The sequence below is a fragment of the Pelophylax lessonae genome (assembly GCF_965119305.1).
Source record: "Pelophylax lessonae genome assembly, chromosome: 5".
Lineage (NCBI taxonomy): Eukaryota > Metazoa > Chordata > Amphibia > Anura > Ranidae > Pelophylax > Pelophylax lessonae.
This window is the reverse complement of record NC_138772.1, coordinates 74,971,175-74,989,603: the sequence shown is the minus strand read 5'-3', so window position 1 is coordinate 74,989,603 and position 18,429 is coordinate 74,971,175. Positions and strand designations below refer to the sequence as shown.

Sequence of the window (18,429 nt, the reverse complement as noted above, 5' to 3'; positions counted from 1 at the left end):
ATTAACAAACTGGAGAGTAAATGACAGAAGAGAAATCCAAATCAAATCAATATTTGGTGTGACTACCCTTTGTTTTCAAAACAGCATCAATTCTTCATTTCTTCTTGCACACAGTTTTTGTAGGAACTCGGCAGGTAGGTTGTTCCAAACACCTTGGAAAACTAACCACAGATCATCTGTGGATGTACAGTAGGCTGCCTCAAATCCTTCTGTCTCTTCATGTAATCCCAAACAAACTCGATGTTGAGATCAGGGCTCTATGGGAGCCAAACCATCACTTCCAGGACTCCTTATTCTTCTTTATGCTGAAGATAGTTCTTAATGACATTGGCTGTATGTTTGGGGTCGTTGTCCTGCTGCAAAATACATTTGGGGCCTATCACACACCTCTGTGATGGTAAACATGATGGATACGTATCTGCCTGTATTTCTCAGCATTGAGATGCATCTCCAAACTTGCATTGAACCGCCATTATCCATTCAGCAAACAAACCGCCTCCAGGTCCAGCCAAATATTTAAAATTTTGACTCGTCGGTTCAGATCATATGTTGTCTTTTTTGTTCACCCTAATTCCTATGTTTTTGTGCATAGTTGAGTTACTTAGCCTTTTTTCCACGTTTGAGGTATGGCTTTTTGCCCTCAAAGCTTTAACGAGAACCACTTCTGGACAGACATTTCTGCACAGTAAATGGGTGTACCTGGCCTGGGTCCCAAAGTTTTCTGCCAGTTCTGTGCTGATGGCACTGCTGGACATCTTCTGATGTCAAAGGGAAGTAAGCATGATGTGACTTTCATCTGCTGCATCTATGGTCCTCAACATTGCCAATTTCTTTGTGTTTCTTCAAAAGAGCTTGAACAGCACATCTTGAAACCCCAGTTGGCTTTGAAATTTTTGCCTGGGAGAGACTTTGCTGTTCCTCACCAGTTTTAAGCCTTCTACTGTTTTAGTGTCCTCCTGTTTCTGTTTCAATTAATGACTGTGTTTCAACCTACATATGAAATTGATGATCATTAACACCTACTAGGTGTAATTGATTAATCATACACCTGACTCTAAACCTATGAAATTCCTGACTTTGTGCAAGTGTACAAAGTGTGCAAGTGTAAGAATTGATGCTTGTTTGGAGCTGAAGGGTAATCACACCAAATATTGATTTAATTTGGATTTTTTTTTTCTGTTCGCACACTTTGCATTTTGTGAGTTGATAAAAATAAACATTTAAAATATATACATTTTTTAAAGCATTCCTGTGTTCACATTGCATCAGGCCGGCCTCTCAGAACAGGACCCGAAAGCAAGTGGAGATAACTGGAGTAGTGTTTCCTACTTCAGTGATTTCCAGCTTCCTGGGGCATCAGCCAGATATGGTATATTCATAGGTACATTGGTCCAAACTATTTAATATTAAACCATGCCTGGAATTCCTCTTTAATCACTGATCAGCTGGTTTACATCTTGGGAACCCCTCTATCCTATCAATCCTATATGAAGGGGAGTCCCCTTCTAGACAATTTGACAACTGTTAATTTATGCATTCCTTATCACTTTACTGTGTGCTGGTTACCATTGTCATCGGAACAGAAATTGAAAGTAAATACAAAAATAAAGTGGGCATAGCTCCTCAGCAGAGACATAGACAGCAATAGCAAACTGACAAGGGCTCTGTCCCTTCCCTGATGTATTCAAAAGAAAATACAAATGTTCCCAGAAGCTCATAAGGAGTGTTGTAGCAACCAATGAGGTCTCACAGGCCCTATTCAACTTCCCATCATTGACCAAATATAGTCTTTGCCATATTTTGGTAATGAGAAACGTCAGCATCTCTTGCCCCATGTCAGCCAAGCAATTTGCTGACAAATAGCTGAATAGGGCAGAGGATGTGTCATTGGTTGCTGATGAAGAAGCTGTCACATTCATGACCGCTCCCCAGCACATACATGCCCCACTCGGAACACTGGCATCTCTCTATGCTAATCTAGATTTAATTCCAGTCACTGCTTCATATAAAGGTAATTAGTTATAACTATTATTCAATTGTCGTTTCTATTTACAGCTGCATCAGCAAAAGGAAGAAATGGAAAATGTTCTGAAATCAAAGCTGAAAGAAAAAGAAAAAGAGGTATGTTCTAAAACTTTGTACATTACAGAAACTATAAACTGGAACTATAATTCTAGAATTGATTAACGTTTCCTGAGAGGTTCAGAAATTAGTGGGATGAAGATGACCAAAAAGGACATCAGAGCCATGGGACTTATTTATTAAGGCATGGGGTAGCCTTTAGTGCCAGCAAAATATGTCTTTCATTGGTCTGACCATAGTAAATTGAAATCTGATACTTATGAACTCTGCAGTTTGCACATCATCATTAGTGCCTTACCTTAAAAGCCTGGATGTCAGAAACCGTAAACCAAGTGGAGACAGAAAATGCAGTTAAATTCACACCTTCATTAAAATAGCAAGAACGGGTAATCAGATGAGCCGGGGTCAGAAAGCCAAAAGTCAGTGTAGTAAGGAGCAAAAACGGGAGCAGTTTTTGGAAGAGAAGTCAGCCAGGCCAAGTCATACAAAATAACACACTGGAGATAATAGACCACACAAGGGCACGGAAGAAATGAGCAAAGCTGTATGCTGGACTAATTAGGGCTGGCTGTATGCTGGACTAATTAGGCAGGTAATGATAACCAGGTGAGTCACTGTGTAAAAAACAAGTGGCTGGTAATTAACCGACAGCTGAGCAGGCTCTGTGCACTAAAAGAAAAGAGCTGTTCCTAAATAGCAGGAGCCCAGCCCTGACAGTGGCATACTCGGTGTAATGTGCTCAATAGTTAAATATATTGCAGTTTGGTTTCAATTATATTGTAAATAAAAAAAAATCACAAAAACCAAGCGCTATGCTACACAAATTAAAACCCACACAAATCCACCCATAAATGGTAAATGTTTAAATACTCAAACAAGCTGCGCATATACAGTAAAGCAATAAGATCCTAAAGTCTCCTACATAATATATAAACACAGCATGAACCCATGCTCAACATCATATTCCAATAAAGAAAAAAGTGATCCATCACATATAAGTACAAAGTATAAGTGATACTTCCCCCAATGTTTACCCCTTGTGTCAAACTCCTTTCCTTGCATAGAGAGAACTCACCCCTATATGATGTAACATGGTTAAATTCCAATTAAATGAATAATAACCATTAATAATTTCCAATGGTAGCACAAGTCAAAAATAAAATATCATGGTACTTTAATAAGAAGAAATTAGCTGCCACTCTGCTTGATTGAACCAATATTTAAAAAACAAAAATGGGGAATCCCTGGATTACATCCTGAGTTGGTGGGCAGAAATTTTACTGATTCATCATGGTCTCTGTAGCTTCCTATGTTATGTCTTAGTATATATATTAACCAGCTTGGTTAATCTGATCTCGGTCATGCTCCAACCCTCTCCTTCCACCTTTGCCCTTTTCCAACCCCCCCCCCCCCCCCCCCCCCACACACACACACACAATTTTTCCTGAGGGCTCATTGTACATAATTCATATATCCAACAAGATTAATTTTGTGATACTGCCTTTCGCATTTCATTACCCCTCCAATGTTGATCTATCTTATCTATTGCACAAAAAGCGAGTGAACTGGGGTCCTTATTATGTTTAAGCCTAAAGTGTTTGGAAACGCTTTGCTTCCTAAATCCTTTCTTAACCTCCCTAGCGGAATTCCCATGTGTGGCTCAGGGTTAATATAAAGTGCCAAAAGGGGTAACACCGAGCCACACTCGGGATTACCCCACAATCAAACTTGGCTTCCCCTGCAATCCCCCGCCGTCCTCCAGTCATCCTCCCGCTGTCCTCCCGCTGTGTGCTCGGCCGATGCCATCACCTGCCTTCCGGTTCCCTTCCCTGCGAGCGCCGCGACGCAGGGGAGGTGGAAGCGGCAGGAGATTAAAAAATAAAAATAAACAAATGACATGATACAGTGTAATCTGTTAGGATTACAACTTATTATTATGCCATTTCACCTAGTGTCTTTTCCAGTGCCCTGCCTGTACTTTTTGTGGTACTTTGTGCCTGGAAAATTGAGAACGTCCATGTGTCCAAAAAGCGTTCTTTTAGCTCAAAAGCGCTTTTGGACGAACTGGAAACAGTGACGGTGAATCAGAATTATTTGAAGAACCGAGCGATAGTGATTCGTGGGAAAATTCATCATCAGGTACTAAAAGTCGCGACAGCGACGATTCTGCGACTGAGCTCAGCGATGTGCGAACTTGGTGCTCTGTTGACTGTGGTATGGAACAGACAGTGCCCCCCAGATTCCCATTTACTGGAGCACCTGGTATAAGAGTTGACGTTGACCATGACAACCCCTTGGCATACCTACAAAAATTTGATAAGTTTGCAAGATGCAGAAAGTGGGAACCCCCTCTTGACAAAGTCGGAAATGACAAAACGCCTCAGGGCGTGAGTGTACGGCACCCAGAAGCAGCCTTTGGGGACCTGGCAAGCGGATCCAGAAGATCGAGATACCAGCGTGGAGAGGGTGAGATCCGACGGAACCGCTGACACCAGCCCATTATGCTGTATTCTATCTTGGAGAGTGTGAGTGCATCATATTTGAGCTTTAATAAATGTGAAAACTTTTAAACGTTATTGGATTAGTGGAGGCATTTTCTTTTGTCTTACTTATATTGGAGCATTGTGAGCTTGGAGAAGTTTATGGATTGCTCGGAGGGGGGGATCTAGGATTCATTGGTCCAGTTTACAAAACAGGCTTGCCTGGCCATGACAGTGGAGGGCAATATCCTTTGGTGAGTGGCCATTTCACTGGGATCGGTGGCACTGATCAGTGGTGGAGTGTGTGGTGGTTTCAGTCATCTTCTCACTGGGATATCATGTACTACTCTTTATTGCTCACATCTATGAACTAATGGAAGCTATCCATATATTGGAGATTATCTAGAGACTTTTTTTCAGTATGAAGTGCGCTGCTGGTTTCTGACATTATTGTTTTATGTTGGTTATCTTTATGTGCATGATCTTACTTTTTTCAAGCAGCAGCACTATTGGACATTTTAAACACATTTTTTTATATAGTGCTAATAAAAGATATATATATATATATATATATATATTCTTGAGCACAGGGGAATTATTGTGGTGTACACTAGCTTTGTGTGTCTATAATAACTTGCATTGTAGAAAGTGGGAACCAGTGACCAAAGATGACATTTGGAAATTTCTGTGCCTAATAATTCTTCAGGGAGTGGTGGGGAAACCCCTACAGAAGTGGTATTGGACAACCAATACATTACTTGCCACTCCATTCTTTGGCACGGTCATGTCAGATTACAGATTCTCCCTCATAATGGAATATCTCCACTTCGAAAACAATGAAGCATTTGATGAAATGTATTATTATTATATTATAATTTATGATTTCCTGTTTCAAACTTTATCATACCTGGGATGTCTACTAGACTCTTGTTTGGACAGATTTAAGTGAATTATTCCTAAAATATAAAACAACATATTTCCATGCAAAACAATATACTGCTTTTATCACAAAAATTCTGATATAATCAGACCGCCAGGGAGGTTAATGTTATTAAGATGTTCACCCATTCTCACCGCTTGCTTCCGTGTAGTGTGGCCCACATATTGGAGGCTGCACGGACAGGAAAGCAGGTAGGTGACATGGGTACTCTGACAGGTAATGGGCTTTCTAATGGGATACTGCTTCAGAGTGACATTAGATTAGAAGGATAAAGTTTTCCTTCTTCAATTTTTTTATTATTCTGCATTGTTTACATCTCCCACAGGTGTAAAACCCTTTATGATCCAAAAAAGTTACCAACTTTTTAGGGGGGTCTGGTACATTTAACACCAATTTATCACTCCGATTTGGTGCCCTGCAGTATACAAATGTCAGCGGATCTGTGATAGTGAGCCCTTATAAATCCCCAGCTCAGGATTTCCCAGGGCGTGGAGTCCAAGCTTCTTCACCAGGGCCCCTGATGGTGGGGATGGACTTGCAGCAGGCTGGAACCAATTTGCGGCCCCCAGGTAGGCCCACGTAAAGATGTGGAGACCAATGGCATGTGCAGAGTAAGCAGCAGACTTTAAGGATATCCAAGGGACAAGCCGAAGCCAGGACAGGCAGTAAACGAACATAGACGGAGAAACAAAGCCAGGGTCGATACACTAGAAATCCGATATAATAGCCTAGGGGTATACAGATGGGAGCTCAGAGAACAGTGAAGTTGCTCAGGCAAGGAGCACTGCACTGAGCACGTGTAGATATAGGGAAGCAAACAGGGAGGTAGCCAGAAAGTAATAGAAAGGAAAAGGATAAAAACCCACAGTGGAGCAGGCGATGCCCAAAGGTGAACAGAGAAGCTAAACACCACATGTGAAGAAGCAAGGTTGAAGCACTGCAGAAAGGATGTAAGAGTATTCAAACAAAACTACAGGCTAACTTGTGATAACAAATCCCAGTTTAGTTGGTAGAATATTTGCCAATTTGTCATCTCTCAATAATATGGGCCAATGTCTATGTATGATTTTTTAAATTTCCTTATAGTGGTTATTATAATTGGTAATGTAGACCATAGTATTGTATTTCCCCCCTTTAACTTTGTCCTGTAGCAATGTTCTGTCCAGGTATGAGATTTATTTAACATCCTGTAATGCCTGTTTTTTATATCATCTGTCTATAAGTATATCAGCTTGGAAACTAAATTCAGCCCCCTCTTTGCAGTTACAACAAAGTCTCATCATTAACCCTTTTGGTATTCCTTTTATCCGCTGCGGGCGGGGACAACTGTACCCATTCCAGTCTCTGGACTTGAAGAATGACTTTGTATACAGTTTGTTCTCTTTTCTGTATATTTTCAAATCTAGAAAATTAATTTGATCGCAGTTCCAAGTCCCTGAGAACACAATGTTATAGGCATTGATGTTAATATCCTCCAGGAACTCCTTTTAAGCCCTCCTCAGTACCCTTCCAGACTATAAATACATTGTCTATGTATTTTTTATATATTACTAATTCCTTCCTTGGTTTCCCAAAGATCTCCTCATGTTCCCATTTGCTAAGAAAGATGTTTGCCATGCTGGGCACGTATTTTGCCCCCATGGCAACACCTTTATGTTGGCGATAGTAAGACCAATTGTGCCAAAATGAATTACTACCTATGGCAAGTTCCAGAGTCTCCACTATAAAGGTTATCTGATCCCCCTTAAGTTTAGACTGCTCCCTTAGAGCCCAATGTATGGCTCTAAGAGCATCATCCTGGCCAATGTTCGTGTAGAGAGACTCCACATCAACCATAGCCAGGACTATATCATCTTCAAACTGGGCATCCTTCAGCATATTAATGAGTTGTTTACTATCCCGCAGATATGCTGGGTACTGTTGAGCTAGATGTTGCAAGTAAATGTCCAGATACTCTCCTATTCGTGAGAAAGGGGAGTTGATACCACTAATAATAGGCCTGCCTGGTGGTGCGGTTTTATTTTTGTGAACCTTGGGGATCTGGTAAATAACTGGTAACTTGGGGGCTTCTGGTATGAGGTAGCTATACTCCTTTTTTTTTTTTTTTTTTTTCAGAATATCTTTCTTATGTGCTTTTTTTAGGGCTTTTTTACATCTGGTTCTATATCTTGCTGTAGGGTTATGTTTCAATGCTTCATACATAGTTGTATCGTCTACTAGTCTATTGAGTTCCCTATAGTAGTCCTCTTTCTTTAAAACAACAATGCTGCCCCCTTTGTCAGCAGGGCGTATAACTACTTATTTTCTCTTTTCTAATTCTTTAATCCCTGCCCATATGTCCCTTTTATCTCTCCTGTGTTGTTTATTAAAACATTTCAGATTCTGTTTTGACCAAAGAGTTAAATGTTTCTAGAAAACGGATGGATACCTCCTTGGGGTTAAACGTGGAGTGTTTTTTAAGCCCACTATGCTGTAATATAGAGCCCTCATCCTCATTATTATGTGTTTCTTTGCCAAAGTAATGTTTCTTAATATTCAGCTTACTTATGAATTTTTGTATGTCTACATATGTGCTAAACTCATCAAACTGCATATCAGAGGCAAACTTCAGTCCTAGGTCTAAAACCTTAAGTTCATAAGTTCATTTTCTGAAAATTTTTTCTCACTTAGTTTTAAAATAGCTTGCCCTAATACTCTCTCTTTCATTTTGCTGCGACCTCCTCTACATCCTCTAAATCTCTTCCCCCCCCTCACCTCCTCTCGGTGATGGGGGTGGTGGATGAGGGTGCTGCCAATATCTGCCCCGTCTCCCTCTGCCCCTTCTATAGTTTGGTTGATTTCATCCTCTGTTCCCTCTGTGATAATAGTGGTTCCCTGGTGGTTCTCCATATCCCCTCCTGGGAAAATCCCGCCTGTCCTGTTAGAATTGCATATCCGGGGTGAAATTCCCCTCATGATCATACTCCAAAGGTCGGTAAGGGTTATGGGTAGCTACATTGTATTGTGCATAATGATAGGGGTTATGGTGTTGTATTCTGGGTTTTAAATTAGTATGGGGCGGTTTAGGTTTAGGACCCTTCCCTCCCGACTTGGGGGGGTGGTTTTATTTGCACTTGCAAATGATTTTATTACATTGAAAGCGCCATGAGATCTGCTTGTTTCCCTTTGCTTTGTAATAGGAGAGGGCAGGCTCTATGTGGGGTGGTGGGGATATGTAGAATGAGTGCACAGCGTGACCTCCAGCTTTTGAAGACGTCACGTTGATGACAAAACGCTTCAAGCTGGGACGCATGCTGCGACATTGTACGCTGTAGGTGGAACGCACGCCATTTCTCGGCAGGTCCGGCTTACATTGCTCCCACTGTAGAGTGCGGGAGCCCGCACGGGAGAGTTTTTTTTTAAATATGTTTTTAGCCTCTACAATGGGCTTCTAATAAAGGCTATTTACAATTTTACACGATGTGGAGTCCGCTCTATGTTTTTGTTTTCTATCCTGCATCCATTTTTGGAGCTCTGACCTACCGTGAGGAAAGGGGACTGAAGGACCGGTTGGAGTCCCTATTCTGGTCAAAGAGACCATCTACAGTAAGCTTCCTTTGATCCTATTGCCATATGGTAAGGAGGATCAACATCATCTGGTGAGTGGGAATTTTTTACACTCTGTTCATGTAGGGTGTCACCTTTTTTAATTAGAACTATTCACATTTGGGATTCACCAATCCTTCACCGCAGGAAGAGTGAGTCGTTTCCTTTGAAGGATACAGAAGACTTTCTTCTTATCTTGGACTATTGTCACTGGACATTTATGTGCACTGGACATAGGCACAATTGTTTCTTTGTCGCACTAATATTTACATACACTAGTTTTTCATATGTTATATTTACATTGGCTTTTGATGTTTTTGGGTGGGTTTAGAGTGTCTTATGCACCTATAGAGCAAGCACTGTTGCCCGCATGGAGTATTACACTTTGGCGGTTTCTATAACATCATATAACCATTAGGTTTACAACAGCAGCTGCGAATTTATTTATTTACTTTATTTATTCACTTGTTTTTCAGTTGGCGCGAGTGGGTTTATATTATTTGCACAAAGACAAGTGTGTCTTGCCTACAGACAAGCATAGTGGTGGGAGTGTCATGGTCTGGGGCTGCATGAGTGCTGCCGGCACTGGGGAGCTGCAGTTCGTTGAGGGAACCATGAATGCCAACATGTACTGTGACATACTGAAACAGAGCATGATACCCTCCCTTCGGACACTGGGCCGCATGACAGTATTCCAACATGATAACAACGCCAAACACACCTCCAAGATGACCACTGCCTTGCTAAAGAAGCTGAGGGTAAAGGTGATGGACTGGCCAAGCAGGTCTCCAGACCTAAACCCTATTGAGCATCTGTGGGGCATCCTCAAACGGAAGGTGGAGGAACGCCAGGTCTCCAACATCCACCAGCTTCATGATGTCATCATGGAGGAGTGGAATAGAATTCCAGTGGCAACCTGTGAAGCTCTGATGAACTCCATGCCCAAGAAGGTTAAGGCAATGCTGGAAAATAATGGTGGCCACACAAAATATTGACATTTCGGCCCGATTTGGACATTTTCACTTAGGGGCATACTCACTTTTGTTGCCAGCGGTTTAGACATTAATGGCTGTGTGTTGAGTTATTTTGAGGTGACAGCAAATTTACACTGTTATACAAGCTGTACACTCATTACGTTACATTGTAGCAAAGTGTAATTTCTTCAGTGTTGTCACATGAAAAGATATAATAAAATATTTACAAAAATGTGAGGGGTGTACTCACTTTTGTGAGATACTGTATGTACACTATATGGCCACAAGTATGTGGATGCCGCTGCAATTTATTGAGTTCAGGTGCACAACGCCAGCTCCATAAAGGTATATTTGATGACTTTGGAGTGGAAGAACTCAAGTGGCCTGTGTAAAGCCCTGACCTCAACCCTATTGAAAACCTGTTGAGCAAGGTCTTCTTGTGCAACATCCGTTCCTGACTTCACCAATGTTCTTTTGACCAAATTAGCACGAACACCCTCCAAATCGTGTGGAAAGCCTTCCATACAGAGTTCAGACTTTTAAAGGGGGAGCCAACTACCTATGGCTTTGGAATTGGATGTCCAACAAGCTGTTATAGGTGTGATGTCAGGTGTCCACAAACTTTTGGCCGTAAACATGTACATATAGTGTATATAGGAATGATTCCCCAAGTTTGTTAGAAGGTAATGCTGAGCTGTTTACTCTTTGTATCAATCACACTTATTTCCAGAAATCATGACACTTGGTGAGAACCAGACACATGGTGCGATAACACAAACGTGTACCTGTTTCCCTAACAAATAATAGACTTATAACCAGGTAAATATGTTACTAGTGGATTGACTTTGCTAAATAACACTTCATGCTCATTATGATAATGTGTTTCATCCAACCAGTTATCTCATGACTAATTCACTGTTCCAGCAATAAATGTAAGATTTGGAATGCAATAGAAATACTGACATATTACATTATAAAGTATTTTCTTTTTTTGTAGGGGGTTACATAAAATGAGTTCTACCTTTTTTCTGGAATATTCAGCTGTGATAATATACATTTTGCCACACAACATTAAAGAGGAACTCAAGCTAATGCCTTTTTGCTTCTGATAGGCAAGTGTCCTTTACTAATATGTAGACAGCATTGGTATTACAATCCTTATACAGATGCCAGGATTGTATGGATTGACACCAACCTTAAATGTATTAATCATCCAAAAAAAAAATCTTTCAAATATGGGACTTTTAGGGTGCCAAATAATGCGTGAAATATACTACACTGTTAAAATCCAATCATTTATTGTAAAATCATTAAAACTGTAAAGGTTTCAAATGCTAATGTGCACTATATGGCTGTGAAATGAGTATTCTGAAATCAAAATTAGTTGTTTTAATGATTTTACACTGGCCTGGACAATGTAATATTATGCCATATTATGTCAATGCTGTCACAAGCATCTTCATGCTGTTGTGTACATGAAGCTGTGTGTGGGGTAAGGAATGCCTAATGATGATTGATTGGCCTGGCAATGACATCTCCCATCCAGGTTTAGCCGAACTTAAGTTCAGACTGAACCTAAGCTCATCCCTAGACCAGAGAACTAGCATTGTAACCGAGCCTGTTGCAGGTATGTGCAAGCACCTCTAGGTTCTTTCCACCCCTCTCCCTTAACTCCCCCAAATACCTATTTTTCCCTACATACACACATAGTTCCAGCTGTCACCAGAACTGTCCAGTGACATCATGGGTTCTTCCTTTTTACTACAACGTGTAGTAAATGGTGTAACTGAGTGAATGCCGTTCCATCCATTAGTACTGCAAGCCTAGACCAGGGTTCTTCTAACAAAGGGCCAGTTTACTATCTGTACAGGACGCCAAGGTTGGGTCCTGGACGGGTGCTATATTTGGGTTATGGTCCCTTATAAGGGAAGTATGGTAGTACTCACGGAGTCACCCAGGAGGTGTGTGGAATTCCCTAGAATAGCCTGAATCAGGAGAGGACTGACTCACAGTTCTCTCTGTGTTAGTAGAGAGATATTTGGGACCCGGAATTTCAGAGACCCTGAAGTGATATTCGGGTGGGAAAGGGTCTCTACCTCTGACTACAGGGATTCCAGCACACACAGGGTTAAGAACCTCCATGAAGCAGCTCTTAAAAGACAGGAAGTAGTGATAGATGTGTTGGTGAGGAGGAGTTGGTTAATACACCTGTCTTGGAGAGCTGTGAGTCGGCTGCAGGCTTCAAAAACAGGATTTAACAAGGACTGTTAAACCTTGGGGGTGAAGATCCATCTACAAACTGTATGTGCTTTTTGCTTTTACTTTGTGCTGAAGACAAGTGATCTTTATTTTGTATTTTTGTGCTTGTGTGCTGCTGGAAGCTGTATTTTGTTTTGCCTGCTGAATAAAAGCCTTTTTGATTAAACTTTAACGGTTTTTGCACTCGGTCCTGTGGAGCCACAATCCCCCAAACTTTACATATCCTTCAGACTTAAAGCGGAGTTCCGGGCACAGAAACCATTTTTCAATAAACATACCCCCGGGACAGTCAGGGCTAGCACATTCCACAATGGCTAGCCTCTGATCTGTCCCGGTTCGCACTTGCCTGCAAGAAGAAATACTTACTTATAAAATTTCTTCCACAGCGTTTCCATCTCTCTTGTGGGCAGCTGAAGCCGGCGCGATCCTCTTCCGCGTCCTCTTCTCCCAGAATGCGCCTGCACCGGCCCCTCTCGTCACTTCCGGTGCGGCGCCGCATTCCTCCACAGCTTCTGGGCATGCCCAGAAGCTGTTTAGCAGGGAATGCGGCGTCGCCCCGGAAGTGACGAGTGGGGCCGGTGCCGTCGCATTGATTCCTGGAAGCGATGATGTTCAGCTCCCAGGAATCATTGCAAGCCCGGAAGTGACGGCGGAGCCGCGGCGCAGAGGGAGGAAGTGAAGAATAGGTGAGTATCTTCGATCTACAATTACAAGGTGATTACAAAAAAAAAAACCTAACTATCCAATTCTGTTTCAGGTGAAGGTGAGCAAGCGGACGGGCACAAAAAAAAAGATTGATTTTGTGCCTGGAACTCCGCTTTAAGGTGTGGCCAGACTGTGGCCATTGGGGGTAGAAATTGTCCCGATTTCAGTGGTATAATACAAAGCTCTATCTTTGGTGTCAGTGGTAGGAACTGTGCCCCATCATTGGTGTCATTGGTAGGAACTGTGCCCCATCTTTGTTGTCATTGGGAGGAATTGTACCCTATCTTTGGTGTCATTGGGAGGAATTGTACCCTATCTTTAGTGTCATTGGGAGGCATTGTGCCCCATCTTTGGTGTCTTTGGGGGGCATTGTGCTTCATTGTTGGCATCAGTGGATAAAAATAGTGCCCCAAGGGCCAGATAAAAGCAAGCAAAAGTGCCGCGTCTGGCCCCTGGCCAGTTTGGAGACCACTGGCCTAAACCATTGTGATACTCCATTACATCTTGGGCTATTTGAAGGGGTTAAAGGATAGGTTTAAATGACGCTGACCATCATTTGATAATATATATGCTTGAGCTTCCTGAGGACGCGCTGCACTCAAAATGCATTGAGACCGAGCCGCTGATGTCATATTCGGCTTTTCGTCCATGTTTCATCGGGTCCTTTGGAACGCACACTGGCTCTGGGAATACGAGTGGCGGTGCGAGGCAAAAAATGTTTTGAGTGTTGGTCTCCTACGGGCAGCTGATGAATGTGAGTGTATTTTAATCACTTCTCGTTTTAAGTTGTAATAAATTATACTGCACTGTGAAATTTTCCTTGGGTTCTCTTGTTTTCTCAAACTGAGCAAATGAGAATTCACACTAGTGACATCCAGAAGCAGGCTGGCATTTGGGCTCCTATGGAGAAGACCTGGAATTCCATGCACAGGATCTAACACACAGGGCTTGTTGGCTGCTTTGTCAGCCGCAACCATCTAATGAGTATACAATTTAGCTGGGCATGTGGAGAAGCACTTTTTTTTAAACATAAAGCAGAAATGATCTCTTTACACAATTTTGCAAGATCACAGTGATTGGGGACTTTTCTTTATTTAATATAGTTGGACTTTACACCACATTTGTAGATTGAATTTATTAACATCTCTGGATATTGTGTATAATTCATGCAGAAGGATTAGCGCCTATTTATTTTTATATTTTATTGGAGCATTGTAATTTGAGGAAGGGGAGTCATAAATAATGTGTTAGCTCTGACACCATCCAATACAGAGCTTACACATGGTTGAACTCCCGGCTCTGGCAGTGGAACTGTGTGGCAGAGGAGTGCTATAAAGCTTGGTACAAGTGGTTTAGAGGCTCTGTCACTATGATCTGAATAGCAAAGTTAAGACAGAAGCAGTAAAGACAAAACTTCAATCTGGATGTCTTGATTTTAAGTTGGGAGATACATTTAATGTTAAGGTTAGAGATACATTTAATATTAAGGTTAGAGATCTGAACAGCCCTGTTGGTAAAAATCTATCTAGAAAATGCTTGGATTGGAATTCCCGTAGTTTTATCAGTGTAGTATAAGGACTGTCACATGTACTATGACACACACAGAAGTAAAATGGATTAGGCTTACCTTTGTCAAAACACTAATAATAGGCACATCACTATCAATTCACAATACATTGACTACTCTTCACTTCGTGGGCTCTGCAGGGAAGGAAGGGACAAGTGGGTGGTAGTAGGAGGACAACATTGTATCCCTTCAAATGCCTGTTATCAGGACAGTGGAATTATATGTTTGCACCTGGTAGTCTTTATTTACTAATCTGAACAGTAATGATAAAATTTGTTCATCAAATGCTAGATTGGAGGTTTTAGATTTGCTGGTTTCAAAGTTACTGTTGATAACAACCAGTAGGATCTGAACTAGGATATTAAATGTGAAATGTAGGCCTCATGCATACTGGATGTTTTTACAGCTGCTGTTTTTGGCTTCAGACGCTTTTTTCTGCAGCATCTAAACTCCCCAGCATGCTATCCTATGTGTCCATGCACACATAGGCTGTTATCAGCAGTTTTTGGCAGGGGCCTTTTCTGGCTGGAAAAACCCCCAGAAATAGTGGGTTTTGAGAGGAGTTTTTCAGCTGTAAAAACGCTGTAACTCTGATAAAAGCTAAAAAACGTGGCTATTCAGTGTTTATCAGCTTTTTTTGAGCCATAAGCTTTTGTGGGAGTATAACATTGCTAAAAAAAGCTACTGCAAAAATGTTGAACTCATTCTACAGCTAACGCTACTGCTGTTTTTAAAATGTCCAGTGTGCATCAGGCTTAATACTCTGCCACTGCAAAATCTATTATGCTAAACAGCATAAATGTTTAAAAGAATTCTATGGCCATGTGCTTTCATTTGACAGCATCCGCATTGTAATAACAATACAAACAATTGTTCTGTTTGGTAAACCAATATAAGCTTACTTGAAAACACTCCTTTCATGTTGTGAGCACTTCCTGTCTGCTGGCCGTCTCTTTCCACAACTTCCTGGATTGCCTGCATGCTTTGCAGGTTCCTCATTTCTAAGGACTACATATCCCATGGTACCTTGCTGCCTGCAAGCAGTTATTCCTGAACTGACTCCATCTCCTGAAACTCCTCCTCTTAGCACCTCTGTAAATCAGAAGGCAGGCTCTGTGAAATGTGTGACACAGCAGTGCCTACTCACGGGGCATAGTGATTATATGTCCCAGAATTCAAGGAAGTAAATGAAAGGGGATCTTCACAAAGTAATTTAACAAGCTTCAAGATATTGTAGTTAAGACCAAAACAAGTAGGCTAGATATAAATAAAATGTGGAAATGAATATAATGATAGCTATGCTTTAAATTCAATTAAACATTTGTAGTAGTTAACAGAAAAATTGCTGCATGAGTCAACTAAGTTCTCAGAAGCACATTTAGCAGGCTCTGTGGCAGTTCATGAACTGGATACGCACCTAAAGTGTATCTAAACTCAAGAACAAAAATTTATTATTTTGCTTACCTGTCTCTAAATATGGTGGCGGAATTTCTTTTCTATTTTGTTTTTACCTGGTAATACTGCCAGTAACCAACCTTCTGTCGGTGGGTGAGCGCATTCGCTCTTTATGAAGCTGCAGAACGGTCATCCTAGAACATCTCCCCCTCTCCTCTTTCCTCCACCATTATATAGGGGGGAGGCATATTCTAGTCCTTAACACACTTCCTAGTAACATACGATAACACTGCAGAGTGCACAGGGCATAAGACAGCACTGAATTTCTGGTAGGAACTACAGGTAGTTTTATGCAATTATTGAACAGTTATAACAAATATAACACAATTATTTTAATGGTATATTTAACAGCCTAAATAGAGCAAATGGGAGAAGTTAATTGTTTGAGTTTACATGTACTTTAAAAATACTTGTGAATATTTTTTGTTCGCCTAAATTTGTTAGTTTAATGTAAATATGTAAAGCAATATGCATGTTCACACAGAGCTAACGTTTTGTTGTGTTTAGCTGACAGTGGTGCAGTAATGAGACAGCAGCAACTGCAATATTCATGACTTTTAGAGGCCCCAGCACTGGCCCAGATGCTACTTGGGCCTTAAAGTAAACCCATAATGAGAAAAATTGCTGACCTCTTTATGAAAATACTAGTTTTCTGTCTCTCATACAGATGTACTGGCTTCAGACGTTTAGAGTGGTCCATCAATATCCACAGATCCTGTATCATCCAGCTCTGATTCACATTTCTGTTGGCACCCTGAGAAATTAGTAGACATGTGCAATTAGTTTCGGTATGAATCGAAATTTGAACGAAATGTTCATTAGTCTGAGATTTGGTGTATCCAAATCTCGGAATCACAAAAGTAAAGAATTCCAACAAATCCAAAATAAATTTTAACGAAACACCAAATTCATTTGGATGATATGATACAATAGTTTGGACCTTTTGGTAATGTTCGAAGCATCCAAAATAATGTAATGACATAACGAATGGGTCAAAATGATTCGGATTCATTTTGTTTTTATGTTGCAATAACATTTTTCAATATTATAAAATATGCCCTGCATATGAAATGGAAACATATTGCAGTAAATACAGTAAAGTGTAAATGTGAAATAAGATGATTTCTACTTATTGTGTTTGGGTTTGATGAAGGTATTTCAATCAGAATCTCCAATTCATAACATAACAAATTAATTTTTTTTTGTTCTATTTGTTATGTTATGATTCAGAGATTCTGATGGATCCACCTCCATCCAACCTAAACAGTGCATAATCCTCCCAAATAACTAATTAACATGGTAAATAAAATATAGCTATTCTTACTTAACTTCTGAAATACGAATCGATTCGGAACAATGATTATATGAAATGAATCCCAATACAGAAAACAAATTCCAAGAAAGAATCATTCTAACATAATGAATATGACAAAACAAACTGATTAACTTAACAATTGAATCCGAATCTAAACACATTTTTCGGTCGTGCACACCTCTAGAATCTAGAATGAACCCTTTGGTGACAGGTCAGGAAGGCTTCCTGTTGGCGGCATCAATTCTTTCAGTGTTGCCCTTTGGTTACATTTATATTGGTCGTTGGCTCTATATTCTTCCACAAATGTAAAAAAAGTTATAGAAAAAAAAAAATACACATTCTTATTTGGATGATCTTTAAACATTTCCTTTAATTTGGATTGTTTTTTGAGAGAGCATTTGGCCCATTTGAAACAGGTGGTGGGCAGTTTTTTTACATGTGAAAACCTTGACCCCCTTTCTCATCCTTCTGCAGGAGTATAGCCGATGTGAATCTATGTTGTCCATGTGAGGAAGAGCCATTCAGTTGATAATAGACAAACCGCATTCAGCTGGCTCTTGAAATCCAATTGTTAAAAGGGTTTCTTGGATACTGTGAATGTAACTAGAGAATCACAATGACACTGGTAACCATATTGTCTTTCTATACCTGTGCCTGGTTCCCATAAAACACACCGAGTTCAGTTCCCACAGAGAATATCAGTGGATTCAGTTCCCACAGAGCACACTGGCCAGTTCCAAAAGAGCATGTTGGTGGACCTAGATCCCACAGAAAACACTGTTGAATTCAGCTCCCACATAACACACTGGTGAGTCCGGTTTCCACAAAAAGCACTGCTAAATCCAATTTGAACAGAACACATTGACTGGTCCAATTTCCACAGAATGCACTAGGCGTCCAGTTCCAGCCGAACAAACCAGCAGCTCCAGATCCCAAGGAAAATACTGCTGTATGCAGTTTCAACAGAACACACTGGTGAGTTCAGTTCCTACAAAAGACACTGCCAAATTCAGCTATCAAAACGCAGGTCCAATTTTCACAGAACACACTGGCAGGTCCGATTATCA

The 18,429-nt window shown here is 40.8% G+C and overlaps 1 protein-coding gene across 1 annotated transcript in view; it reads left to right on the top strand.

Annotated features, from left to right (window-relative positions):
• The window catches only part of LOC309556431 (uncharacterized protein C10orf67, mitochondrial), a 222,951-nt gene that overhangs the window by 102,478 nt on the left and 102,044 nt on the right, over positions 1-18,429 (top strand). Inside the window, exon 9 of the mRNA XM_082258895.1 lies at positions 2,056-2,121. Within this exon, the coding sequence (XP_082115021.1) occupies positions 2,056-2,121 (66 nt within the window). The remainder of the gene's footprint in view (positions 1-2,055; positions 2,122-18,429) is intronic.